Raw genomic sequence first — 27,916 nt, forward strand, 5'->3', positions numbered from 1 at the left:
ACAGTGAACTTTGCATAAGTCGGATCTAAGTGGACTGGCCAATTTTATCCGAGTGAAGCGAAGATCTGAGTTAGCCGAAGACTGAAATTCAACCTTAGTATGATTAAAAATAATCTGTAAGAGCCAGATAATAATTGATTCAAAGGCACATTTCAAGCTATTGTTCATGTGTGCGAGTAGATAACTTCTGTTTTGTTTGCATCTTTGAAAAATGTCCTAAATTTTCCCGGAAAGTGTCTTGTACAGCAGACAGCGAGTTTCGAATTTTCCGGGTAAATTCTATTATTGCGTTGATTCAAATAGGCTGATTTGAGTCCAAATGATAGGGGAAAGTATTTTGGGGCTCTGTGCATGGAATACCTAACCACGTTTTAGACCATCGGTATGAAACTGGCTTAGTCAAATTTTTAACATACTGCCGGAATTAGCAAAGGAAAAAAGCCGGAATTAGATCAAATGGACCGAACATTTTGGTCTGAGTTGAGCAAAGACCTGACTTGGGAAATCCGTCATACAGACAGAAATTTAATAAGAAAAACATGCAGGATCAAAGGGTCCAAACGATTTTATCCGAGTTGAGCGAAGATCCGGCTTATCAAATCTGACTTATGCAAGGTTTACTGTAATAGGCAGATTTAGCTCTTGCGTAATTTATGTTTAACCGTCCAATTCTAACCGTTAACGGTTATCCCGACTAGCTGTAGGAGCACTAGTAAGGATACAAACTACAATCGTATGCCTCCCTCCTTGAGATTATACAAGACTAAAAAACTTTTTTAAAATGTTCTGCAAGTAAAAACTAGTCAAGAAGTTTTTAATCATTTTTATTCACCTTGCATAAAAAAATAGTTAGCTTTCAAATCCATCAACAATTTTGCATACAATTACGGAGAGAAAGTTCTAGTATGTTAATATTTGGAATAAAAAATTAATATGGGTGTGTTTCAGTAATCTGTTTGCAATATGAATGTCTTAAAATGTTTCCACTGCTTTTTAGTGGTTGGAGTGGTACATGTACCATTCTTATACATCTGGCATAATAATAAAATATCAATTGATATTGAGGCTCTGTGTTCCCATGACAAAATGTTTTGCATAAGTAATGAGTGGACTAGACACATTGTATATATAAATGCATCGAAACAACTTAATCTTTCATTTCAAAGCACATAGAAAATAAATATCTAAAAAATGTGACAATGCAGGGGAAGAGATTATATCTCAGATTTACATTTATAAAATATATTTTGATTTAATTTTTTGTGTAATGCAGGCTAACAAACACATAATTAACTAAGATATAGTCTTCTAATTTTAGGCAATGTTAGGATATCGGTCATTATGGAGTGCATTGTTTTTTCTTGGTCCTCACTACCACTATGATAAACTGAAAAAAAGATCATATTATAATTTAATCCTTTTTCGTGGAATTTAATCCTTTTTCATGAAAAATAAAAACACATTTAATATGTGTATTTATTTAGAGTCTTGTGAGCTATATTACTCAAATATCAAAAAATCTATCTAAAAAAAATTATCACATTGTAATAAAGGAATAAAAACCAAATATTAAATTTGAAAAATAAAACCTATATTTGTTAAAACGTGAATTGGTAATATAGTAAAGAAAGTTATATTTTCCTTAGTTGATGTCAATTAAAATATTTTCACTTACCTATGTCTTTATAGTGTTCTATATCTTTTTTATTTTTTTCATACATTGGCCATACTACTTTATCAAAATAACCTTCAGGATCAGATGGTATATAATTTCTTCCTCTAAAAAAATAAAATACTGTTAGATAAACTAAAAGACAGGTTGCTAGGCATAGAAACATATGCCCACAGCAGCTAAGTCGGTAATGAAAGATTTATAATACACTAAAATCTTATTAAGAGTAACAACTAATTAAGCAATTATCAGAAAATCATTAGAATTTGTTTGGCTTCTTGTTCTATCCCATGTTAACGTTTAGTATACAAAACATTATATATCCTGGACTTAGCTGTTCAAGTTATCAAAAATCATTGAAAATCAATATACTTGTTCATCTCAAGACCTTGTATCAATCTAAAGTCAATCGAATGATCACTTTGGCCTTTAGAGCATCCGCAAGATTCTTCAAAGTAATCAAGGGCCATAGCTCTGGCAGTAATTATAGGTGTTTTCATCTAATGACCTTAAACAATGTGTATAAATTGGGGTCACGGTGGCTAAGTGGGTAAGACGCTGGCTTGCTAGCCTCGAGGTCGGGTGTTTGATCCCTGAATCGGCCGAGAAGGTTCATCCAGATTTTCCGGCATGGTTCCCCCTTGTCAGTGATGCAGGACGGAGGGCCTGACAAGGACAACTGTCTAGTCGTTTGGATGGGGTCCTGTGTACACATTGGTGTGCACGTAAAAGATCCCTTGACAGTTGGAATTCTATATAAGAGTAGGCCGTAGTGCCGCTGTCCAGGCAAAATTTCCCTCATAGCACACTGTCTGTATGGCGTATGCCCTTCTTCATTAGCCCAGTTCGGAGCAGAACAGTAGGACGTTAAACCCCATTTCATTCATTCGTTTGTGTATAAATCTAAAGTCAATTGAATATTAACTTTAGCCTCTAAGGTGTCCACAAGATACATGTATTTCAAAGTGATCAAGGGCCATAACTCTGGCAGTAATTATCAGAAATTGTTGAAAATCACTAGCCTTCTTCCTTCGTATGCCGGACGGACCATTGGACAGGGGTGACGACAATATATGACAATATTTCAATGTGGGCGTATAAAAAGATTTTCTCAAATATTTATATTAGTATTAAGAAGTTTTTGATAAAAGTATATCTTTAATTAAATGTAGCTTAAATGTCTTAAAAGAATAACATCGTAAATCCTACCAAAATATAGTTTTTGATTAAATGTAGCTTCCATGTCTTAAAATAATAACCTACCTTCGTCTTTGTTTACAAGTATCATAATCCATTGTAAAAAAATATTTCTTATCAAAGAGTTCACATAATGGGCTGAAAATAAGAGTCATGAAATTGATATAGGTTTTTCTTATGCGACAATAAATATGCCACAATCTTTGTGGGTGTATGTTTCGTGGCTTGACAACCAATACTTGAGTAAGTTATACAATACGTGCATGCATATTCCACAAGCGGTTGCCATGCAAGATACGCCCACATTTTGCAAGAGATGAACAGAGAACAAGCTCAAAAAAAGAAGTGATTTTTTCGTACAATCAAGGGCCATAATTCAGGAAGTTACAATCCGATATGCATGAATATTGAAAGGAACCAAGATCTTTGGGTTATAAACATGTATTTCAAGTTACATCAAAATTGGATCAAAATTGTGTCCACTCTCTAGAGGGTCCAAAACCTTGATATACAATATATTTACAATATTTGCGTACGAGGGGCAGCCATTTTGTCCGGCAATTTTGGTCCGATTTGTATGAAATTCGGACTCAACCATCTTAAGGGTTTGACAGGGATATATTCAAACGTTTTTTAAAATCGGATAAAAATTGTGACATCTAGAGGGATCATATCCTAAAAACGCGACTTTTCGTACAATCAAGGGCCATAATTCAGGAAGTTATGATCCAAAATGTGCGTATATCGAAAGGAACCAAGATCTTTAGGTTATAAATATGTATTTCAAGTTTCATCAAAATCAGATCAAAACTGTGACCTCTATAGGGTCCACAACCATATGTTTACGCTATTTGAGAACGAACGGCAGCCATTTTGTCTGTCAATTTTGGGCCGATTTTCACGAAGTTCGAATTCAGTTGTCCTTAGGGTGTAACGGTGATACAATAATACGTTTTTTTAAATCGGATAAAAATTATGACCTCTATAGGGTCCACAAGCTAAAAACGCGATTTTTCGTACAATCAGGGGCCATAATTCAGGAAGTTACGGTCCGATATGGGCAAATATTGAAAGGAACCGAGATCTTTGGGTTATAAACTTATATTTCAAGTTTCAACAAAATCGGATAAAAATTGTGACCTCTATAGGGTCCACAACCTTGATATACCATATTTTTACGCTATTTGAGAATGAACGGCGGCCATTTGGTCTGTCAATTTTGGGCCGATTTTCATGAAATTCGAACTCAGTCGTCCTTAGGGTGTAACGGTGATATAATAATACGTTTTTTTAAATCGGATAAAAATTATGACCTCTATAGGGTTCACAAGCTAGTAACGCGATTTTTCGTACAATCAGGGGCCATAATTCAGGAAATTACGGTCCGATATGCGCGAATATCGAAAGGAACCGAGATCTTTGGGTTATAGACTTACATTTCAAGTTTCAACAAAATCGGATAAAATTTGTGACCTCTATAGGGTCCACAACCTTGATATACCATTTTCTTACGCTACTTGAGAACGAACGGCGGCCATTTTGTCTGTCAATTTTGGGCCGATTTTCACGAAATTCGAATTTAGTTGTCCCTAGGGTGTAACGGTGATATAATAATACGTTTTTTTAAATCGGGTAAAAATTATGACTTCTATAGGGTCCACAAGCTAAAAACGTGATGTTTCGTACAATCAGGGGTCATAATTCAGGAAGTTACGGTCTGATATGCACGAATATCGAAAGGAACCGAGATCTTTGGGTTATAAACTTACATTTCAAGTTTCAACAAAATCGGATAAAAATTGTGACCTGTAGAGAGTCCACCAATAATTGTGGATGGACGGACGGATGTCCGGACGGACAGGGGCGACGGCATAATATGTCCACATGAAAATGTGGGCGTATAAAAATTGTGACCTCTATAGGGTCCACAAGCTAAAAACGTAATTTTTCGTACAAACAGGGGCCATAATCCATGAAGTTTCGATCCGATACATGCCAATATCGAAAGCAGCCGAGATCTTTTGGGGATAAACCTATTATTCAAGTTTCGTAAAAATCGGACAAGAATTGTGACCTGTAGAGAGTCCACAAACAAATTGTGGACGGACGGACGGACAGGGGCGACGACAATATACATTGAGCATGTACTACTGTCAAACACGTTTTTTCCACACTTCATTCATAACTTTTTATGAAGCAATGAAAGGAAATGTGGTTACTTTTCTGCACCGGATGGGCTAATGAAGACGGGCACAGGCCATGCCACATGCCATGGAGGGAAATTTTGTGTAAACGGGACCTCAATTTTTCATACCATCCGAACAACTATATGGGACCTCCAGGTTAGTGAGCCAATGTCTTACTCACTGGGCTAACACGGCTCCCTTATTGTGAAGCAGACAGCTGGGCATCACATATTATGGAAGTATAACAAGAGGGTACCAAGAACACAGTCTTCTTTCTTAATTTGCCCTGTAAATTACATAATTTAGAACTAGAAGCAGTATGATGAAGACATTTACAGAAATATCTATAACAAACAGTAATATTACCTATAGTTAAATATTGTAAAACCTTCAACAAATAATATAGTAGATGTATTATCATTACTCTCACTGTCTTTTATCCATTCTTTAATCTCTTTTACCATTTTAACCATATCCAAGGCACTCAATTCTGTGGTGAGGAAAACATTTAAGGAAATGTGCAACAAGAGTAAATCAATTTCAATTTTTATACATTTTTTTTTTCTTTGCATGGAACTATATCAATCTGATACAGAAAAGTGTCAAATGTTAAATTGAGAAACTTGGTCTCCAATAATATTCCCATGATTATAATTTCTATAATATTTATAATATTTTGAGTGTATGACATACTTTCCCAGTTATTATGATTGACCTCCTCTACATACTCTAACCTTTCATCACCAGGTTCCTAAAATAAATATAGAGAATAATTATGTTTAATACAAAAAAGATTACACAGCAAATTACAGAGTAATGCATTATTTCTTTCACCAAGAAAATAAATGTTATTTATTTCGTATTATTATGCATAGTCAAAAAAACCTTTAACTCACAGGTCTAATTATAAATATTATGGAGAATCCAAGCACTTATCTATGTTAAACATACATTATGCAAGAACTAAATCTCCCTATATTGTAAGTCTTTATTTAGGATTCAGATGTTAAAGAAATTATTAATTAGACCTTTATTTACATGACAAGCTCAAAATGAACCTTGTAGACGCTCGGATGGCTTGGATGCAGCTTGGATTTAAACAGTCGTCCATTTAAAATTAAACCAATAAACGGCTGACCAAGCTAAAGTTTACCGTTAGTCGCGGACGTCACTACCGGAAACTGGTGATGAAAGGCCTGCCAAGCGAGAGTACCATTGCCATTGAGAATGTTACTTGATAATTGAGAATATATGGGTGGAGTTATTGTCTGTCAATCAAATGATCGGAAATTCTCATAGACGGTGCAGACACAGTTGATGCCTATTTCTAGTCCAAACTTCCAACAGTGACAACTCCATTCAAAATAAAGTAATTTGACTGAAATTTTCAATATTTTCTTTTCTATCATCTATTTTTGAATTATTATAGCAAGAATGGCCAACTCTTAATTAAACTCTTAACTAATGTATCTTTAATTATTAGTCATTTTGCACAGCATCTGATCAAATCTTTCAAGTGTGATGGAAATTTTAACATTGTGTTCCAGTGATAAAAATTTATATACAACCTAATTCGAACATTCCGATGTAGAAGTATAGTCAATTATTTTTACACCAATTTTTATACGCCCACATGGAATTGTGGTCGTATATTGCCGTCGCCCCCGTCCGTCCGTCTGTCGTCCACAACTTCTTGTGAACACTCTACAGACTACATTTATCATCTGATTGTTTTGAAATTGATATATGTTGTTTGCATTAGTGAGATGAAGAAGCCTATTGAATTTCAGCAATTTCCGTTAATTTCGTCTGGAGTTATGGCCCTTGTTTCACTTTGTTGAATCTTTTGAACGCTCTAATGACAACAGTTAACATCCGATCTGTTTGAAATTGATATGCATCATTTAAATTAGTGCAACGAAGATGCCTATTGAATTTCAACAATTTCCGTTAATTACACCGTGAGTAATGGACCTTTTTATACATTGAAATGTGGTTGTATATTGTCGTCACCCCCGTCCGTCGGTCCGGTCTAGAGGCTAAAGTTAATATCCGATTGACTTTAAATTTATACACAGTGTTTAAGGTCATGAGACGAAGAAGCCTATTGATTTTCAGCGATTTCCGATAATTACTGCCAGAGTTATGGCCCTTGATCGCTTCAAAAAATCTTGTGGACGCTCTAGAGGTCAGAGTTAATATCCGATTGACTCTAAATTTATACACAGTGTTTAAGGTCATGAGACGAAGAAGCCTATGGATTTTCAGTGATTTCCGATAATTACTGCCAGAGTTATGGCCCTTGATCACTTTGAAAAATCTTGTGGACGCTCTAGAGGCTAAAGTTAATATCCGATTGAGTTTAAATTTATACACAGTGTTTAAGGTCATGAGACGAAGAAGTTTATTCATTTTCAGTGATTTTCGATAATTACTGCCAGAGTTATGGCCCTTGATCACTTCAAAATATCTTGTAAATGCTCTAGAGGCTAAAGTTAATATCCGATTGACTTTAAATTTATACATAGGGTTTAAGGTCATTAGACGAAGAAGCCTATTGATTTTCAGCGATTTCCGATAATTACTTCCAGAGTTATGGCCCTTGATCACTTTGAAACATCTTGTGGACGCTCTAGAGGCTAAAGTTAATATCCGATTGAGTTTAAATTTATACACAGTGTTTAAGATCATGAGACGAAGAAGTTTATTCATTTTCAGCGATTTTTGATAATTATTGCCCGAGTTATGATCACTTCAAAAAATCTTGTAAATGCTCTAGAGGCTAAAGTTAATATCCGATTGACTTTAAATTGATACAGAGTGTTTGAGGTCATGAGACGAAGAATCATATTGATTTAAAACGATTTCCGATAATTACTGCCAAAGTTATGGCCCTTGATCACTTTTAAAAACCTTGTGACCCTCTAGAAGCTAAAGTTATCATCCGATTAACTTCAGATTCATACACAGAGTGTAAGTTCTTGAGACAAACAAGTATATTGATTTTCAATGAATTTTTATGACTTGAACAGCTAAATCCATGATGTTAAAAGTTTCCTATACTAAACGTTAGCATGGGGCAAAACTTTATAAAAACCAAACAAATTCTAATGGTTTTCTGATAATTACTTAATGAGTTGTTACTCCTAATCAGATTTTAATGTATTATAAATGTTTCATTACCGAAAAAAGTAAAAATATGTTGACTGCCCGAACGAGTTAGCTGCTGTGGGCGTATGTTTCGTTGCCTGGCAACCTATCTTTTCACTTTGTTGTACCTTGTGAATGCTTTAACGACAAAAGTTATTATCCGATCTGTATGAAATTTATAGGTATCGTTTAAATTAGTAAAACGAACAAGCCTATTGAGTTTCAGCAAATTTCCGTTAATTACATCTAGAGTTATGGCCCTTGTTTCACATTGTTGAATCTTGTGAACGCTTGAACGACAAAAGTTATCACCCAATCTGTATAAAATCCATATGCATCATTTAAATTAGTGAAATGAAGAAGCCTATTGAATGTCAGCAATTACTTCTAGAGTTATGACCCTTGTTTTACTTTGTTGAACCTTGTGAACGTTCGAACGACAAAAGTTATCATCCGATCTGTATGAAATTGATATGTATTATTTGAATTAGTAAAACGAAAAAGTCTGTCGAATTTCAACAATTTCTGTAGATTACTTCCAGAGTTACAGCCCTTGTTTTAGTTTTTATACGCCCACATTCAAATGTGGACGTATATTGCCGCCCCCCGTCCGTCCGTCTGTCTGTCCATCGTCCACAATTTCTTGTGAACGCTCTAACACCAAAAGATATCATCCAATTGTTTTAAAATTGATATATGTTGTTTTAATGTGCATATTTATAACGCGCTATATCCACAAACTAAGTTTATGCTCAAAGCGCGACACAATTACTATCCCGGTCTCCAGGATACAGGTAAAGCCTGATTACCTCCCTTTACCCCTGAACTCTTTTTAAAGAGTCCCAACATATGCTGCCATAAGGAAGCGCACCAGTTTTTCGTGTAATACATACACCATCCTAATTATCCTAATGTTTTCATTAGTGAGATGAAGAAGCCTATTTAATTTCAATAATTTCCGTTTATTACGTCTAGAGTTATGGCCCTTGTTTCACTTTGTTGAACCTTGTGAATGCTCCAATGCCAAAAGTTAACATACGATCTTTGTGAAATTAATATGCAATATTTAAGTTAGTGAAATGAAGAAGCCTATTGAATTTCAACAATTTCTGTTTATTACATCTAGAGTTATGGCCCTTGTTTCACTTTATTGAACCTTGTGAGTGCTCTAACTCCAAAAGTTAGTGAAACGAAAAAGCCTATTGAATTTCAGCAATTTCCGTTTATTATGTCTAGAGTTATGGCCCTTGTTTCACTTTATTGAACCTTGTGAACGCTCTAATGTCAAAAGTTATCATCCGATCTTTCTGAAATTTACATGCATTATTTAAATTAGTGAAACGAAGAAGCCTATTAAATTTCAGCAATTTCCGTTTATTACGTCTAGAGTTATGGCCCTTGTTTCACTTTATTGAACCTTGTGAACGCTCTAACTCCAAAAGTTATCATCCGATCTTTCTGAAATTTACATGCAGTATTTAAATTAGTGAAACGAAGAAGCCTATTGAATTTCAGCAATTTCTGTTTATTACGTCTAGAGTTATGGCCCTTGTTTCACTTTATTGAACCTTGTGAACGCTCCAACACCAAAAGTTATCATTCGATCTTTGTGAAATTTATATGCATTATTTAGATTAGTGAAACAGAGAAGCCTTTTGAATTTCAGCAATTTCCGTTTATTACGTCTAGAGTTATGGCCCTTGTTTCACATTATTGATCCTTGTGAACATCCCTCACTTCATCCAGAATGCGGGTTATATAACAACTCTTCCAGAATCAGATCCTAGCGTAGTAAAGACATTTAAAACGAAATTTTGAACTATAAAAACGAAACATAATAGGATCTGTGTTTTAATCAGATTGAGGTCCGTGGGGCTGGTGGTGTAGATTTCCACATGTTGTTCTTTAAAATGTAAGCAAAAAAAACATTTATTTTTAAAATTCAGAAACAATGCTCTTCTGTCACATTTTCCATGTTTTTTTATCCTAGACAATGGTGTCTTATTGTTCAGAAATGAAAATTGCATATTTCACCGACCATACAAATTAAAACTACAAATAATTTGGAATGACAACGAATTTATAATAAATTTTCTCAAAAATTAAGACAAAAATGTTTACAGTTACACAGCATATAATTTTATCTTTTACTTCACCAGGAAATAAAAATTACTTGTCAAGTTGATTTATATTTGAAAGTCTTTCTCAACACTCTTTTCACCCATTTGTTAATATAAATTTGATCCAAATGATGGTTTGCAACGAAATTCATACAATAATAAAAACAAACCAGAAAATAGGTGTCTTGACAGACATGTTTAGATCCTGAAAATTTTGTAAGCAATTTCTGGGTCAAAGAGGTTTTACCACTGTTAGTACACCTGAAAAAAAAAAAAAAAAAAAAATATAATTTCACAACAGTGCATTGTATTGTGATAGTGCAGGTATGGCCTAAATGCTAATTTGGAGAATGATATAGCATTTTCCAACGGCAGATACAGATAATGCGAAGTGTGAAGGGGGGTGGAGGGTCTGATCAATAGCCGCCTAAAGCAACTCAGCAAAATGCTAGCGCTGAAGGGGGGTCATGTGAGAGGTGATATCCCCATTTGATGTTCAAAACCACTTTTTCTGTAGTTTCAGCAGTATACCGAGGCATTTAGGTTTAATTCTTGCTTGAGTCAACTCAATTGTCTGCTTTTCATTGTTTCAAAATGCTTGTATAGGACTCTGTAAACTGCGAGTCTGAGCCTATGAATATGGATACAATCACTATAAAATATCCCAATAATTAATGACTTATTGATGTGAACACATACATGTACACATCCATTAGAAAAAAGTTGAAGACTTGTATGATGTTAAATTTGATTCAAAAATTTGTCACTACGCCCTTTTTGATCTTCGAGAGAGAGAGAGAGATGGGGTTTAACGTCCACTCGACACAAACTAGGTCATTTCGAAACTAACATATGGTTCAATTTTATTTCCATAATTCGCTTGCGCGTAGGGGTCTTAAGCAGTGGGAGGAAACCGGAGGACCCGGAGAAAACCCATGAGGTTGGACTTTTTGATCTAGGAGTTGGACAAGAAAGAAAAGGGCATTTTGTATGTTGACAATCTTTCTTTTATGGTAAACAAACCATATTTAATTGTCAACATGTCTATACATGTAGCTTGTCCCATCCCTAAGATAAGACATCAAAATCAAATTAACCCAATTCAAATTTTAATATATTTTATTTAATTCAAAGGTTGAACTCATTATACATTTACTACTAGTTATTATCAAATTTTTTATTAGCTTTATAACTTAACAGCAAATAAATTGCAACTTTAAAACCTGTCATGTCATATTCATTTTTCTGATGCAATACAAGACAAGACAGATAATCAATCCTCTCTTAGGTAGGTTAGTCGCCTTAACAAGTTAATTTCAAATTGTGTTGTGGAGTTGACAAATATTTTGTTAATGTCGTCTTTAAGACAATGCCTTGTTGACAGATCTCTTTAATATAAATCATCCCCTCTTGAAATTTTGAAATACTGTAAGGGAATATAAAACTAAAAGCAGAAACCATATCTCTAATTCTATTTAAATAAATTTAATCTTGATTTATTGTGAAATCAAACTGAAGAAGATCCTGATTGGGGGTCTTCCCATATCGCCGACTCACCGAGTTTTGGAAAGTCGACCGAGGCACCCTTTGATTGGATTAAAACGCATTAAAAGCGTTAATGAGGCAGGAACCAGTCATTATTAATATAGTTCACTGAAACTGATTTTTACCACAGACCTTTATTGACTTTTTTGCCGAAACAATTATTAAAATTTGTGAAAAGTTTGTTGACTCCCCCCCTTACACTGACATTAATGTCCCACCCCAGTGTAATTTCTCTGCTTTTGAGCCATTGAATGTTGATGATGTAATATCAGTGGTGCGTCGAATGAAGTGTAAGTCATGTGTTCTGGACCCAATTCCTACAAAACTACTAAAAGAGTGTCTGGATGAAATAGCACCAGCTTTGACGATTATTATAAATGATGTGCTCTCCTCTGGTATTTTTCCGGATGGTTGTAAGGAGGCCACTGTAAGACCTCTGATTAAAAAAAAAAGAAGTCTTGACCGTAAATGCACTCAAAAGTTATAGACCAGTGTCAAATATTTCATTTTTAGCAAAATTGCTTGAAAAGATCATTTTATCTCAAATAATAGATTATCTCACTCGAAACTCACTGCTTAGTAAATTCCAGTCTGCTTATCGAGAGGGGCATAGCACTGAAACCGCACTCCTTAGAGTGCATAACGATGTTATAGATATGAACAAGGAAGACTGAATTTATTAGAATTTTTGGACTATGTTGGACTGCGTGCAAAAATTTAAAATTGTGTTATGTTATGTATTATAAATTTAAAAAAAAAATAAATGCTCCCAAAATTATCTGCTTAATGAGGTTTATCCTTCAGCTTGGGTCTATTGTTCTTGTCCACTCATTCCCATAACGTCAACCAAAATTTTTCCTCTAAAACTCGGTGAGTCGGCGATATGGGAATGAACCCCTGATTGTTTAAGTACTATGTCTTCTTTAAATAAACACACAAGTAACCTATAATGTACCTTAATGATATACTATTAAAAGCCTACTATATTATTGTTATTAATTAATATTAAAGATACATTATGGGAGATAAGATAAAGAGATGGCAGTTCTCGCTATAATAGTTAAAAACTAGATAGTGTAAAGGTAATTTGCTGAAAATTTCAGTCAAATTGATCCACTATGAGCCGAGAAAGAAGCGGGTGAAATTTTTGCATAGTCTCGGTCATCATTACTAAAACCATTAATATAAACAGCATAGTCTCGATTATCCACATTTTCTGATTTAATTATCAATAGCCGTTAGCGGCATATAGGAATCTAATCCAGCCAACATCGAAGGCTAGCCTTGACATCAAGAGTTTATTATGGTCTGGATAAGTTAATTAATGTCTAATTGACAATTTAGATAACATTTCAGGCCTAAAGAAAGACTTGTATTAAGCAGATTTTGCTCTTGCATAATGCATGTTTAATAGTAACTTACCCACTTATTCCAATGATTGTGCAACATTCATTCAAATCTGAATTCATATTGTCTTAGAAGTTAGGCCTAGATATATCAAATCTATATATGATAATGGAATGTATATTCCCTTTCAATTTCCTGTTAGTTAAAAATGAATCACACGCCAGTGGTTTACTGATTAACCGGTAAAAAATAAACGATTTTCAGAACAATTTATTCCCAAGGACGGTCAAAGTCACGGCCACTGATCACGCGTCACTTATTGACATTGTAATATAATCTTTATAGTCTGAATTAATAATAATGTCATAAAATATAATCTGGTGTTGGATTATTATTAACAATAATTTATATAAATAGTTTTAGTCTAACTGCTTTCATGATCAGAAAAATCGTTGCTAGTACTATTACTATCAGCTGACGTGAAATCTTGGTCTTGGTTTGGTAAGGGTATGGTATTTGATTGAGTATTTAATCGTTCTAAAAACGAATTCAGCAGCTTTTTATTTAAGTGATCAGTCTGAGTTATTTCACGTATTGGCGGACTGTTTGGTGCCACAGTGTCGCTTTTGTTTAAATCAATGTTTTCAACGTTTAAATTCACTTGATGGGAGGCTTCTCCTTTTTCCTTATTTCGGTCCTCCATGTTTGATTTCATTTGTGACGGATTGATTTAGAAATGCGGACAGGTTATTGTTTTGCTTGTATATAATATAGTGCGGGCCAGCAGCACTTGCTAATAGTTCTTTAGCAAAATAATAAACATGTTGGCTATGTGAACACCTCGAACTTGAACTGATGCCTTGTGTTCAATGCACCACACCTCCTGCTAGCTGTGGTAGTGATTGGACTAAAGCGGCGTTTACACAATATATTTAACCAATCCATACAACGGTCGGATGCAACATATTGGACAACTGTTTACATGGAATAATGGTTCTATTCATTGTATGGCAACATTTTGTTTCTTCTTAGTAACTAAATAAGGCGACACTTCTCATCCCTGTCTTCTTATAGTTTTCATGCTGCGGGTTCCACAAAGTCCATGCTTCATAATACAGATGTATACAGAGTTATTAGATAATCTAATTCAGTCGCGGATAGGTTTAGAATCCATTTTAGAGGACGTCAAAGTACTCAAAGCGACAGAAGAAAACATCTTTAATCAGGAATTCAGGTTGCCAAGTCAGATATGGCGTCGTACACCATACACTGTCTAATATAATGTGATTTTATTTGCTATAATTGCATCAGTTGGTCCGATGGTAATAGAACTGATCCAATCCATACAATAAGCTATCCTTCTGACCATTTCTCAGATGAGTTTGTTTGATGTGACCGTTGAATCTGACGGTTGTATGGATTGGTGGTATCGGGTAAAAGTCACTTAAGGGTTCTAAATCACGAAGTCTTAATTAATTAGACTAAAATATTTTAAGATTGCAGTATTTTCAATGGCTAAGAGTTAAAATGTGCAGTGGGATTTTAACCCTGAGCTGAGGAAAGGATGCATCAGTTAAATATTTTGGGGTTTAATGTTATGTCCTACTTTTACTTTTCTGTGCCGACTGGGCTGATAATGAAAATGGACAGGGAAATTTTGCCCAGACAGCAGCATTTCGGCCTACTCAAATTCCATCTGTCACTATTCGTCTTATGTGCATGCCAATGATTATAGGAACTTAGACTGAGACATCATGACTCCATATTTTGCCTGGTTATAGTGAGCCTGTGGTGCCTTACTCATTGAGCTACCACAGCTCCTTTATTTTCTTTTTTTTTTTTACAATAAAAATACTTTAAAGTGCTTAGAAGACAACACCTAGGCTTTACATTTAGGTGGCACATATTATTGGACTTTCAGATATGAACAATCTATATGAGCTTGTGTTAAAGTAGCTAAGTCACTAACTTAATATCATCCAAAGTCTTTGACATTGAAAACATAAATTATTTGTCAATTTAAATCAACATTGATGTTGTGATCTTACCGGAAAAATATGGGCTTAAAGGAGCTAAATCGCTAACATTTGGGTCCTAGAAATTGACAAAAGTGGGTCGCAACGCATATAATACTGGAATATGAATGTATATAAACTGATTTACATTCAATGGTTTCCGTTTTTACTCCAATTTCAAATCAGTTATGTTCGGCGAAATAAGCCAGCAGTCTCAAGCGAGTGCAAATTTCTAGCGTCTGGTTATTCCAGTCTACATACGCCGTTTGATTTGGTGCAATGTGTCTAGCCTCGTCCCTCGAGTCTCTTGATACAACTGGGGCTGAAGCGCATTATGGTACACGATTCGTGTACCAATGGTAAAATGTTTATTTTGTCTTAAATATTGGATATCAAAAGCCCATCTTTTTCCGGTAAGATCACAACATGAATGTTGATTTAATTTGACAAATAAATCGTGTTTTCAATGTTGAAGATTTTGGAGTTAGAGACTTAGCTACTTTAACTGATATCCAGTATTTAAGACATTTGTAACAAGGGACTCGAAGAACGAAGCTAGAATATTCAAAAAGTCATGTCAAACGGTGACGCCATAATCTTATCTGGAGAGCATGCACTATAAATACTCTCGATGTAGACTGGAATAACCAGATGCTATTGCCATTCGATTGAGACTTCTGGCGTATTTCGCCGAACATAACTGATTTGAATAATTAGAGTAAAAACCGAAACAATTGAACGTAAATCAGTATGTATACATTTATATTACATTATAATATGCGTTGCGACCCATTTGTGTCTATTTCTTAGGTACCAAATATTAGTGATTTAGCTTCTTTAAATAAATTTTTGTCAATTGTTATTTTCTACATCAATATTTGCAATTGCCAAAAAAAAAAGATATTGGCCTTCTTTCTTAGGTTTGAGGACCTCAAATTGTGATTCTTTTTATCTTTGACATAAAGCATTAAATTATCCACGGAGATACACATTGGAAATATTGACTATCCGGTTCACCCGCGTAATTCACAACGAAGTAAAATTTGCAACTGTTTCGTAGTTCGAATCCGATCCGCAAACCCGAAATACATTTCCACAAAAACAAATAAATGTCTCGATGTTGTGAAAATACAATGTTGAAGTTAAAAATATAAAAGCTTCTAAATAAAAAGGTAATCTGCACTCACAATGAGATAATTTGTTGGTTAACAAATATTTATTTTATAGGCTTTAGGTATATTCCAGACTAGGCTATAAAAGTAAGTTCAGACAGACCTGCTGGCTTCCTTTGTTTTGAAATGCATGATCGGGATTATTATATTTTAATTTACAACTTCTTAATTTTGTAAACTATCCCGGATAAAGTCTAAACAAGACGGGCATATTTCATGCAGTGTGCTATGAGAGGAATTTTACCTAGGCAGCGCAGCAACGGTTTACTCTTATTTCCATTTTCAGTTGTCAGGGTATCTTTGATGGCTGTGATAAGTGAAATCGGACTTTAAATAAAATAATTCAAATAAACGACTGTAGAGGCCTATTCTTTAAGTGCTGCTAGTGTGTATTTACATGTGTGAGACCTTAGTTTCCTTTCTAGGTCTTTCACCTCCGACAATGGACAAACTTTATCGTCCAACCCTGACCTGGGACCTCCTGGATAGTGAGCCAGCACCATAAGCCACTGGCACTGTGGATCAAAATACTAATAATAATAGTATTTATATATATTTTTTATTTAAACAATATTTTGTTCACGGGATACCTAAACAAACCAATGGCTTATAGAATAATAGTATAGTATATTAGAAAATGATGACTGTCAGCGTTAATATTTGCATAATTATGCTGTCAGTCTGTCCTTTTTGCTTAGTGCACTTTCTACAGGCTGTACAGTTTTCAATATTCGCCACTGTCTTCCTGTTCTCTTCTTGCGGACTATTAATTTGTGACCAGATTCAGTTTGCTAGAAACCAAGGGGTTGTTGTAGATGGAGTTGAGCTTATTTTTTAAAATTTGCAAAGATTGTTGAGCTTATTCTTTAAAATTTGCAAAGATTGATAGCCCTCCAAAATTTGGACCTGATCAGGAGGCCTATATATCTATATATTTTGTTTACGAAATTTGATTTTTTCAGTGTGAGAAACGCATACCATGCCCAAAAAGTTTGCAGGCATCAACAGTAAGGCTGCAGAGGCACGAGCTAGAAAAAGTGCTCAGAAAGAAGAAGAAAAAATAAAAAAAGCAGCAGCAGCCGAGGATGAGCTATGGAAAGATGATGATAAAAATGTTAATAGAAAACTACAGAGAAAGGTTTTTAATTTTTAACAAATAAGCTTACAGTTATGTAGAGACAGCATTTAAAAACACAATATAACACATTTAAAAAAATGAACAAAATCATACATGTATGTCCGAAATGAAATGGAAGCCACGGTGGCTGGGTGGTTAAGACGCTGGCTCGCTAGCCTGGAGGTCGGGTGTTCGATCCCTGCATTGGCCAAGAAAGTTCATCTGGATTTTCCGACGTGGTTTCCCCTTGTCAGTGGTGCAGAACGGAGGGCCTGACAAGGACAGCTGTCTAGTCGTTCGGATGAGACAAAAAACCGAGGTCCCATGTATACATTGGAATGCACGTAAAAGATCCCTTGGCAGTTGGAATTCGATATAAAGAGTAGGCGATAGTGCCGCTGCCCGGGCAAAATTTCCCTCATAGCACACTGTATGGCGTATGCCCGTCTTCATTAGCCCAGTATAGAAGCAGAACAGTAGGACGTTAAACCCCATTTCATTTCATTTCATTTCCAAAATGAATTGGGTTTTAATGTCCTACTTTTCTACACCAACTGGACTGAGCATAACTGCTATATAATTTGAATAGGAAACAGACTTATAAACCCATTTCCAGTGTCATTCATAAAAGAGGGTCACTATTGAATACCTGATGGAAGTTTAGGATAATCATTTAACGATGTAAGGACAATATCTCTACCTGTAAACAATCCAAAACATGCACTGATATTTGATACCATATGATGATACAGTTAAACCACACAAATTTCGTGTGTTGAAATAAAAATGTTGAGGCAACATGGCACCATAATATACAGTACGCTATCAAGTAGGCCTAATGAGTAAGGTTAAAAACAACAATTACATCCCACTTCTACTCGTTGCCACTGGCAACCTTTGATAAAACTGTCCTGTTTAATTGCAATACATGCTTAAAAGTATCCGTGTATCAGAAATGTACAGAAAGAGTACTGATCATTTCTGATACACTCAGAAATGTACAGAAAGAGTACTGATCATTTCTGATACACGGATACTTTTATACCTTTTAGATATCTATCAAGCAATAAGTAGCGGACATTTAGTCCGACCCTGATCGTTAGTCCGACCCTGATCGCAATTGATAACGAGGCTCTAACCAATGTACATGAAACAACTAGTCAAAATCATAGTAACAAAACAAAATGGGGGGAACTACATGGCAGTTCAAAAACATATACAATGACATTAAATTAACATAACAACATATTACAAAAATCAATTATTATACATACCAATTGGCATCTATTTCATAATTTGGTTTGATTTATATTAATATGCAAAATATATAAATTAGAATATTGAATAATTATTTTAACTAATTGTGATGATAGAAGGCGCAGTTCTCTTGCTGGACACTTCACAGGCATTGAAAATAAGCAGGATGAAAAAAAAAACGCCTAGAAAATCATAAACTTTATTACAAATAAATTTCAACGGAAGAACCATCCGCCGATGCATACTTTCACCAGGAATGACCCACGTTTCGCATTTCCTTTACACTACATTTAATAATATCGCAGTCCTCTACGCCATAGACATTGTTTTGACGATGTGGTCTAAACAAACACGTGATTGTTTTACGCTCAGAGTATTATAGCAAGACGCACGCGTGAATACTACTCAGGTCGTCTCTCAACTGCGAAATCATTCTACCATGAAATGTAACGAGAGGCTCAGAAAGGGATAAATAATGAAAGAACAGAAAGTATTTGTCACTTTTCGGTTGAAACGACTCGATAATAAATACTATTTTTCACATTTTGCTTCACAATAGAAATGTGATGTAAGTAACTTATTAGCACCTTTCCTCGGTGTATCGGTGAATATCAGGACAGTTTTGGTCGAGGAGCCGCCTCCTCGGCTGGGCCCCTCGACCAAAACTGTCCTGATATTCACCGATACACCTCGGAAAGGGTGCTAATAACTACTACATACAACACAAGTCAGTGGCTTATAGAGTAATATTTTAATAGAAAGGGTTGTCTTCTACTTTACTCACAAATGGATTCCAGGATTTGACATTTAGCTTTAACAACTTTTCAAGTTAATATATATATACTCTTCAAAAAAAGTAGGGGATATTGAAATGCAAATACCTATGCAGGTTGCGATATGATAAATAGCCATGGACACTTGACATGCTTTGAGAGTATGTTCGCAGATGAAGAACTTATCGCCCCAACAGAACCACTGAGCTGCACATACGCCATGCAATAGCGCCATACACGTGGGAGGGGTTCATTGTCAAATTTGACACTTCAAGAAAGGGTTGATGAAAACTGCAACATGCTGGTTTATCTATACATGTTTACTTTCCTGTTGGTTCTTGCATATGATTTACTGTTTAGCATATCTTTGCTTTAGTGTGTTACGTTTAATTTGATTGGGAGACGTTTTCGTCAACGTCAACCGACAACACTGCAAGAATTGGCCGTGGCACTGCAAGAGGAGTGGGTCAGATTTCCCCAAATCGTGATTGGACGGTTGATTAGGAGCATGCCACATCGAATTGCTGAATGTCTGGGGACTGGTGGAGCAATTACTCATTATTAAGACAAAAATCAAAAACGTTCATTTTCACTTTTGACGGTGTATCTCTTTGCGAGTGAAATGGGGCCTTCAGATAAGCTGCCCATATGAACTGTTTATGTTCATGTGTAGGCAATTGGCCTGTTATTAACATACACTGGTTACCTCTATTAAAAACAGCAGTGCATTTCCGCAGTTTTGTATTGTTTCTGAATATCCCCAATTTTTTTTGAAGAGTATATATGCCACATATTATAAGCTCATTATATGTCCAGTGTGTGTCTGTGCATCACCTACAAGCCACAAGTTGCAATTTCATATTTTTAAGTTACATTTTTAAAATTTATTAAAATAATGCCTTAAAATAGATGGTATCTATAAACAGTCCTACCTTGTTAAAGAATAATCTTATTAAGAGTGTGTCCACGGGAGCACCATGCAGAAATTGAAAAAAACGATAAACCGGGGGGTCAGCAAATTTCAACCATACTTGGTCTATGGGGACCCCTGGGCGACAGAAGTCACATGATGAAGTGAAAAAATTTTGAACGGACAACTTCCGGTATAACTGGAAATTGTTGTTTTGGGGCAAAAATTGACATATTTCGACCAATTTGTTACCCTAATTTCAAAACGCTCCTACCCGAAATGTTGTGTCTCTAAATTTTTGATATTGGTCAGGTATAATAGGCCTAGTAGTCGTCTTAAAATCCTGCAGTCGTTTGGGAATGAATGAATCGTGTGGAATTTTCTGTGAGTGATCATAAAGTGGTCATTTTACATATGTTTAAAACTATGCTATCCTAAAACGCATGTAGCTGCTTCTTTGCAGGTCTGACATAGAATTGTTTGGTGTGGTTGTGAAGGGCATTTCTCAAAGTAAATGTCAAAAGAAAAAAACTGACCGGAACGCAACCCACTACAGTACTGTAATATTCTGTAAATGTGTAAAAACAGTATTTTCCACGAAATTCGCCTTTTCACTGATGACTGACTACTATTTTTAAAAGTTCAAATGACCGTTGATTATGAACATTAGTACTATTTTTTTGTTACTTGAACGTTCCTTGTGCCAAATATACTATCTTGGTTTAAAATCATGAAGTTTTTGTGACAAAATCAGACGTTCGCAGTCATCGTAGGAAAGGGGCTTAACTGGTGTATAATTTTGCAGGATCAGGCAATGATTATTCTCATCTGTATTCAGTAGTTAGTAGCATGGAAGTGCATAAATGTAAGGACTGGCATAGCAAGCTTTTATATTAGCACAATTTAACCAAAGCAGCACCTTTTCAGCAATGACCAGCGATTATCTTCAAATGACTACTGATCATCACCATTACTTGTAAAATTTCGTAATTTCAACGTGAATCGTGTCAAATAGATCATTTTGTTTAAAATCATAATATTTTTGTGACAAAATCTGACTTTCACGCTTGCTTGATAGCCATAGGGAAGAGTCATAAGTGGTGTGTAATTTTGCAGGGATCAGACCACTGTTATTAAGATTTGTATTCATGAGCAGATCATCGTATAAATTTGACTGACATGACTATCATAAACTTGATATCTTTTAATTTGAACACCTGCTCATGTAAAGATGAACCATAAGAAGAAACATTCAGAAGTGTTCATGTAGGGACATTTAATGTCTGGTATTGAAATCTCTGAATCATGGCATAGATCACAACAGGATTTATGGCACTCCAGGATAATTTTGACCGCATGTACCAAACTCCTACACATACCTACGTTCGAGCAGAAGTGCTCACTTACTTAGATTCCTGCGTTCGAGTGTAAATTCTCTCTGACCTTTCTTCAAGGTTTTTGGACCACAGAGTACTGTTTTATTTTGTAGTACTGTTTTTGACCTCTTCTCCTTCAGGGATTTCAATATGGAATTATCATAGCCTCCCGATCTGTAATGCCTCTCCATGAAAACGTCCAAATGTTTCTATACAATGATCGGCTCCTAAATACAGATACGAATAAGCTGGTCTGATTCCTAAAATATGTTTGACCAAAATAACCTATTTGGCACAAGGAACATTGGTAGAAAAGGTGTTGTATAGTCGTCTTGCTGATTGTGTGACTACGACTTACTGTCACTGGATCATCTACAATCCCCTCGTCCTTAAAACCTGTTACAAGAGCGAACATGTACATCCCTCCGAAACACGTCTTTTACCCAAGAGCTAAAATATGCTTACACTGAATCGTGTATCATATTTCACCTTTCATTATATCATATTTATAGAAGACGATTTGTTCTGTTTAAATTGCATTGGACATTCATGAAACTTGTCCCTGGTCTAACACATAGACTTTAGATTCTAAGGTCTGTCATTGAGTTAAGTGGTGTGACAGCATGCCGGTGACATGGTGTGGTGTTGTTTGTCCAACCTCATGGATATTCTCTTTTCCCACAAGTGTATTACTGAAGTAAAATTGTACCATATGTTAGTCCCAAAATGACCTAGTTTGTGTTGAGTGGACCTTAAACCCCATTTCTCTCTCTTAAGTCAAAATCACCCTTACTAACAAATATATTAACTTTGTGATGATGTCCATAGATACAGTATGCATCACCATATTATGCTAGTCCCAAAATGACTTAGTTTGTGTCCAGTGGACTTTAAATCTCATGTTACTTTGTTCCTCTCATGTCTAAATCATCCTTGCTAATGACTAAATGGAATATATTAAATTTGTAAAGATGTCCATACATATACTTCATCTGGGGTATTGATAGACGGGACATTTTATCCTAATTTTTGGTGTTTTTCATATATTTCTCTTGTTTTTATTATGACTGTTCCGGTCATTTTTATTTTTTATTTTGTTAGTAGGAAGGTTGTTAGTTGTGGGTAACATTCAACTTTGGTCCTAGTCCCTGCAAAGAATGAGTTATAGCCTCTTAAACATTGGTTTTCATTAAATTCAATTTTCAGAGAGAGTTGGGTATCCGGCTAGTACCAAGGTATCATTAGCAGTAGAAACTTCAAACTCAGTGTGAAGGAGGAACCTGAGTGGTCCTACTAATGCCCAAAATTTTGTCTTTCCAAATCAATTATTGTCCGAATAGCAGGTCATTCAAATTTGGATCCAAAATTGCCTATTTTTGGCTTATTTTTCGATTAAAAAATACTTTTCCAATTTTCCAGGTCAGTATCAACTGAATCAATCTAATATTTTGTGGGGATGTATCTGGGTACTAACCCATCTCACAGAAAAAATTTGGTCCAAATCCCTGACCCAAGGGTTATCACCCCCTGCATGGTGCTCTCCCGACACCTATAATTCACTATTGCAAGTTGAGAAATTGGCAAAAATATCATTTTCAACTTCAAATTCAAATGTTTGAAGATAGCGATTCCATGGGGGGGAATAGACAACAAGGGAGGTAATTGTGTTATTATTTCCGGGGTTAAAGGTTTTTAAGTGGGAGAATAATACATATGATCGTATAATAGTGAGTTGACAACCTATTGAGCAAAAGGCATAGAAATAATTATGTTTTGACTTTCTTAGAAAATATGAAATTATGGCTTTAAGTGATCATACATACTTTACATACTTATTCCTTATACCCTAAGGATGATCCCTATTGTTTTTGGTGCATGCCCGACCGATCGTCTTGAAACAAATTTTATACTCTTTTTTTATACCCTAAGGCTGACCTCTATTATTTTTGGTGCATGCCCGACCCCCTGGGACAGAGCCACGCCCAATGTTTGTACGTCTTGTGTTTCGCCTAAACAGATCCTTTTGAAACTTTGCATACCTATTCCTCATACCCTAAGGATGACCCCTATTATTTTCTGGTGATTGCCCAACCCCCAGGGGCAAAGCCACAACCATATTTTCTTTGTGTCTCTGTGTGTTGCCTACAGGCCATGATTCTTAATGGATCATCTTTGAACTTGGGATATAGCCTAAGAAAGACAACTGCATGTCCCGACCCCCAGGGGCAGAGCCACGCCCAAATTTTGTGTTTATCGTTTACAGGACGCAATTCTGAATGGATCAAGTTAGTATATGTATTCCTTATAGTCTAAGGGCGTCAACTATTGATTTTGGTGAATGCCCTGACCCCCAGGGACAGAGCCACATCCAATTTTTGCCTTTAGTGCCCAAAGGCCACAATTCTGAATGGATTATCTTGGAACTTGGTATACTTATTCCCTATACCCTAAGGACGGCAGCTATGGATGTTGGTGCACGACGATCCCCTTCTCCACCCCCAGCCCTTTCGGTGGTGACACTCTGACTTTTTGTTGATATTTTGTCTGTAAATGATATACAGGTTGCAATTATTACCAGACTTGGATCCGATTCGGAATGATCCAGCATAGGGTTGTAGCTATATATATATTGGTCCATGTCCAACCCCCAGGGACAGAGCCACGCCCAGTTTTTGTGCTTTTTGTCTACTGGCTGGAATTCTAAATGGATCACCTATATATATTGGTCCATGTCCAACCCTCAGGGGTAGAGCCACATCCAATTTTTGTGCTTTTTGTCTATAGGCTGGAATTCTAAATGGATCATCTTGGAACTTGGCATATTTATTCCTTATACTGTAAGGATAGGAACTATTTAATTTGGTGCATGTCCCGACCCCCAGGGGTGTGGTACTACACCCACTTTTTTGCTAGTTTTTATCGGTAAATACTCTACAGGTTGCAATAATTAACAGATTTTGTTCAAATTCAGCATATTAATCATTTCAATAACAGGGTGGTACGTATTTATATTGTTCCATATCCAACCCCCAGGGGCAGAGCCACGCCCAGTTTTTCTATTTATCGTCTACAGGCTGCAATTCTGAATGGATCATCTTGGAACTTTGCATTCATTTTAAAAAGTACCATATCAATCAAAGCAGGAATGTGGATGTATATTTCAGCGTCAGCAATGCTCTTGTTTATGTATGTAATTCAAATTCCCAAAATGGATTTTTTTTTTTAAGGATGAAAAAGAAAAAAAAAGATTAGAGCAGCTTGAAAAGAAAAAAGAGATTCAACAACTTCATGATGAAGAAATGAGTTCATTAAAGAGTGCGAAACCCACTGCTCCATCTAAAGTTACTCGTCATGCAATAGCTGCTAATATTGAAAAACCAAGTAGTAAGAGATATTAAACAATATTTAATCCTAGTTAGAATCCTTTAATTAAAACTAGAAGATAAAGAGCAAAATTGGTGATTCTGTTTCATCTTGAAATATTTATTTAAATGTAACATAATTAAATGTCCAAAAATATGTGCAACGACCGACCGTAGACTTAATCCTTACATTATTTTTTAACAATGAACTTAAAATATTTTCTTGTATTTAAAAAGATAAAACCAATCCTCGTCGACATATCAATGATGAAGATGATGATGGTCCACCAATTGAAGAAAACTTGAATCGTTATATGGTTGATGGTGATGAAGCTAGAACAGTAGAGGAAGCTATTCAAATTTTAGGGTAAATTTTTTATTTCTGTTCTCAGTCATTCATTTTCAAATGCCCACATCGAAATGTGATCGCATATTCTTGCCCACATCCTGTCGGCACATTGATCCGGCATCCACAATTAGTTGATCAATATGAAAAATGATGTGGATGAGAGGATGACCGAGAGACTTAAGTTATTATTCAATTTACTTAAAATTTATAGAGCATGTTCATGGAAAGAAGAAGCTTGTTTATGTACATGGACATGTTAGTGTCTTGTGAATACCCCTTTGCCTACAAAAGAATAGAAATGTGACAGTCCTTTATGAACTGCTCTGATGACTGTGAGTATATGTCAGGCCCGTAGCCACAGGGTGGCTAAGCTTCCCACCCCTCTCCCCCCACAAATTGAATTAGCCCCCCAAATATTTTGCCGACAATAATGATTTTTAGGAGTGTTCTAATGGGTAGGCATCCCGTAGGCTCGTAACTGTCATCATCACCTCTTGATCCTCTTGTCTTGATACCATACATGTGTTGTACATAACTACTGTGAGGCATGTTGGTCTACTGCCACTGAACATGTGTACTCACTCATCACATTCTTGATGGTACCAGAGACTGCATAATTTATTGCCATTTTCCTGGGACCTGCCCTTTTATACCCGGGTTACGGGTTTAAAAGAGGCCCTGGTTTATTTGTTCGCCTACAAGGCGCCGGTTCAAATGTTTGCATTTGCCTACACCTGATGTAGGGTGCCTAAGGGCGCCTAAAATGTAGGTGCCTATTATGCAGCCTATACTGTAATTCTATGAATAGAATACCTATAGCCTATAGTTCACTTGAAATTTGATACTACAGCTGTATTGCCCGACTTCTCCGAGTAAATCAAAAGACACTCTCTACTACCCTCAAGATGATATCGGCGGGAGGAGTCGAAGAAGGAAGTTTCAGAAAATTCAGCCATAAAACCCTGCCTGAGGCACTTCAATTTGAGGCCCAGGAATGCACTCAGCAGATGTGAGGAGAGAGCACCAAATATTCAAAAAAATTTTGGGGAGTACCCTCAGACTCCCCACCCTGACTCGTGACTTCGCCTCCTCAGCCCCTCCCAAAAATTCCATAGCCCCACCAAATTTTACGAACTGGCTACGGGCATGGTGTATGTTTCATTGCAGGGGAATTAGTGATTACTGTTCTAAATAATTTATTTTGCTTTCAAATATAAATATTACCAGTAGGTTGAAAGAACATATAAATGATAAACAATAAAGTGTGTCTGAGAAATGTGTAGAGACTACACGATATAAAATACACCAAATGTTTATCACTGCAAGAACTGCAGCATGCAGCTATGGTACAAAAGGGAGAGGTTTTATCATTGATAGTTTATTTGTTAATAGATGAACAGCTATTTCAGCCATTTTTTCTTGCCAGACATTGTTAAATTTGCTATTTAAAATCGGTGAAAAACCCATTTCTGAAATACAGTTAATTATGTGATATATATTGTGTCAGATAAAGATATCCTATAATTTATTTCCAGAATAAGTGAACAAGAAGAATCTGAAAAACATCCAGAGAAACGAATGAAAGCAGCCTTTAAGAAGTTTGAATCTGACCGTTTACCTGTTTTAAAGCGTGAAAATCCTAATTTGCGATTAACACAAGTGAAACAATTACTTCAGAAAGAGTGGATGAAATCCCCAGATAATCCTTTGGTTCAAATGTTATAATAAAAATGACATTATATTTGTACCTTTTATAAAGGAAATTTTGTGAATGTATGAATTGAAACTTGGGTTTAAAATACAAGTAATTCTATATATTGTTTATTTAAATCAAACTATAATTTATATTTTTCTCTTTTGCATCTGCACAAGCAAAAATAAAAATTGAAGACTTGTTTTGTTGTTTACTGTCACAGATCAAAACAGAAATTATGTATCTGTTAAATTTCACCAAAAAGCGGGAGACAAGCAGATTGTTTTACTAAGTAAATCAATCAGAAAAATATACTATAGACCAGGTGAGTGGTGAGGTCTAAAAAAATAAATCTTCTTATAAATAATTCATATACATTTGTTGTTCTGAAAATAATTGATGTGGCTTTTCTACACAAGGATGAAGAAACCTAATTCATGATAATGTATACAATAGATATACATGCCTGAAATTATTATGACCTACCAGGGGTAGACAAATGCATATTGAAATTATGGCTGGGTTGTTCATATGTGAAGGTGAACATTGTTGGCTAAAAATAGTATTGCAATATTAATCTTCTGTGAATCGGGTGTTTAGATAATTGTTATGTTACTAACAAATTTAGTGGTGGAAACAAAATGGAACCCAGAGTGAGCACTGATGTTGATTGTA

At 35.5% G+C, this 27,916-nt stretch overlaps 2 protein-coding genes across 3 annotated transcripts; one reads left to right on the forward strand and one right to left on the reverse strand.

Moving 5' to 3' along the window:
• Positions 1-808: 808 nt before the first annotated feature.
• Positions 809-13,442, reverse strand: LOC126819674 (nicotinamide riboside kinase 2). Its single transcript, XM_050547842.2, has 7 exons — positions 13,293-13,442; positions 10,496-10,586; positions 5,749-5,806; positions 5,422-5,545; positions 2,936-3,007; positions 1,676-1,779; positions 809-1,387 (listed from the first exon to the last, which is right to left on the reverse strand). Exons 1-7 carry the CDS (start codon positions 13,337-13,339, stop codon positions 1,290-1,292), a joined length of 594 nt encoding a protein of 197 aa, XP_050403799.2. The 5' UTR covers positions 13,340-13,442; the 3' UTR covers positions 809-1,289.
• A 142-nt stretch (positions 13,443-13,584) lies between these two features.
• LOC126819673 (coiled-coil domain-containing protein 124-A) lies at positions 13,585-27,608 on the forward strand. 2 transcript variants are annotated; one of them, XM_050547840.2, is made up of 5 exons: positions 13,585-13,718; positions 17,367-17,542; positions 25,065-25,221; positions 25,437-25,566; positions 27,084-27,608. In XM_050547840.2, exons 2-5 carry the CDS (start codon positions 17,384-17,386, stop codon positions 27,271-27,273), a joined length of 636 nt encoding a protein of 211 aa, XP_050403797.1. In that variant the 5' UTR covers positions 13,585-13,718; positions 17,367-17,383; the 3' UTR covers positions 27,274-27,608. The 2 variants fall into 2 exon arrangements, with proteins under 2 accessions (XP_050403797.1, XP_050403796.1); XM_050547839.2 differs by lacking the exon at positions 13,585-13,718 and adding an exon at positions 16,257-16,404.
• The last annotated feature ends 308 nt before the right edge of the window (positions 27,609-27,916 follow it).

Source organism: Patella vulgata, chromosome 4 (assembly GCF_932274485.2).
Source record: "Patella vulgata chromosome 4, xgPatVulg1.2, whole genome shotgun sequence".
NCBI classification, from domain to species: domain Eukaryota; kingdom Metazoa; phylum Mollusca; class Gastropoda; family Patellidae; genus Patella; species Patella vulgata.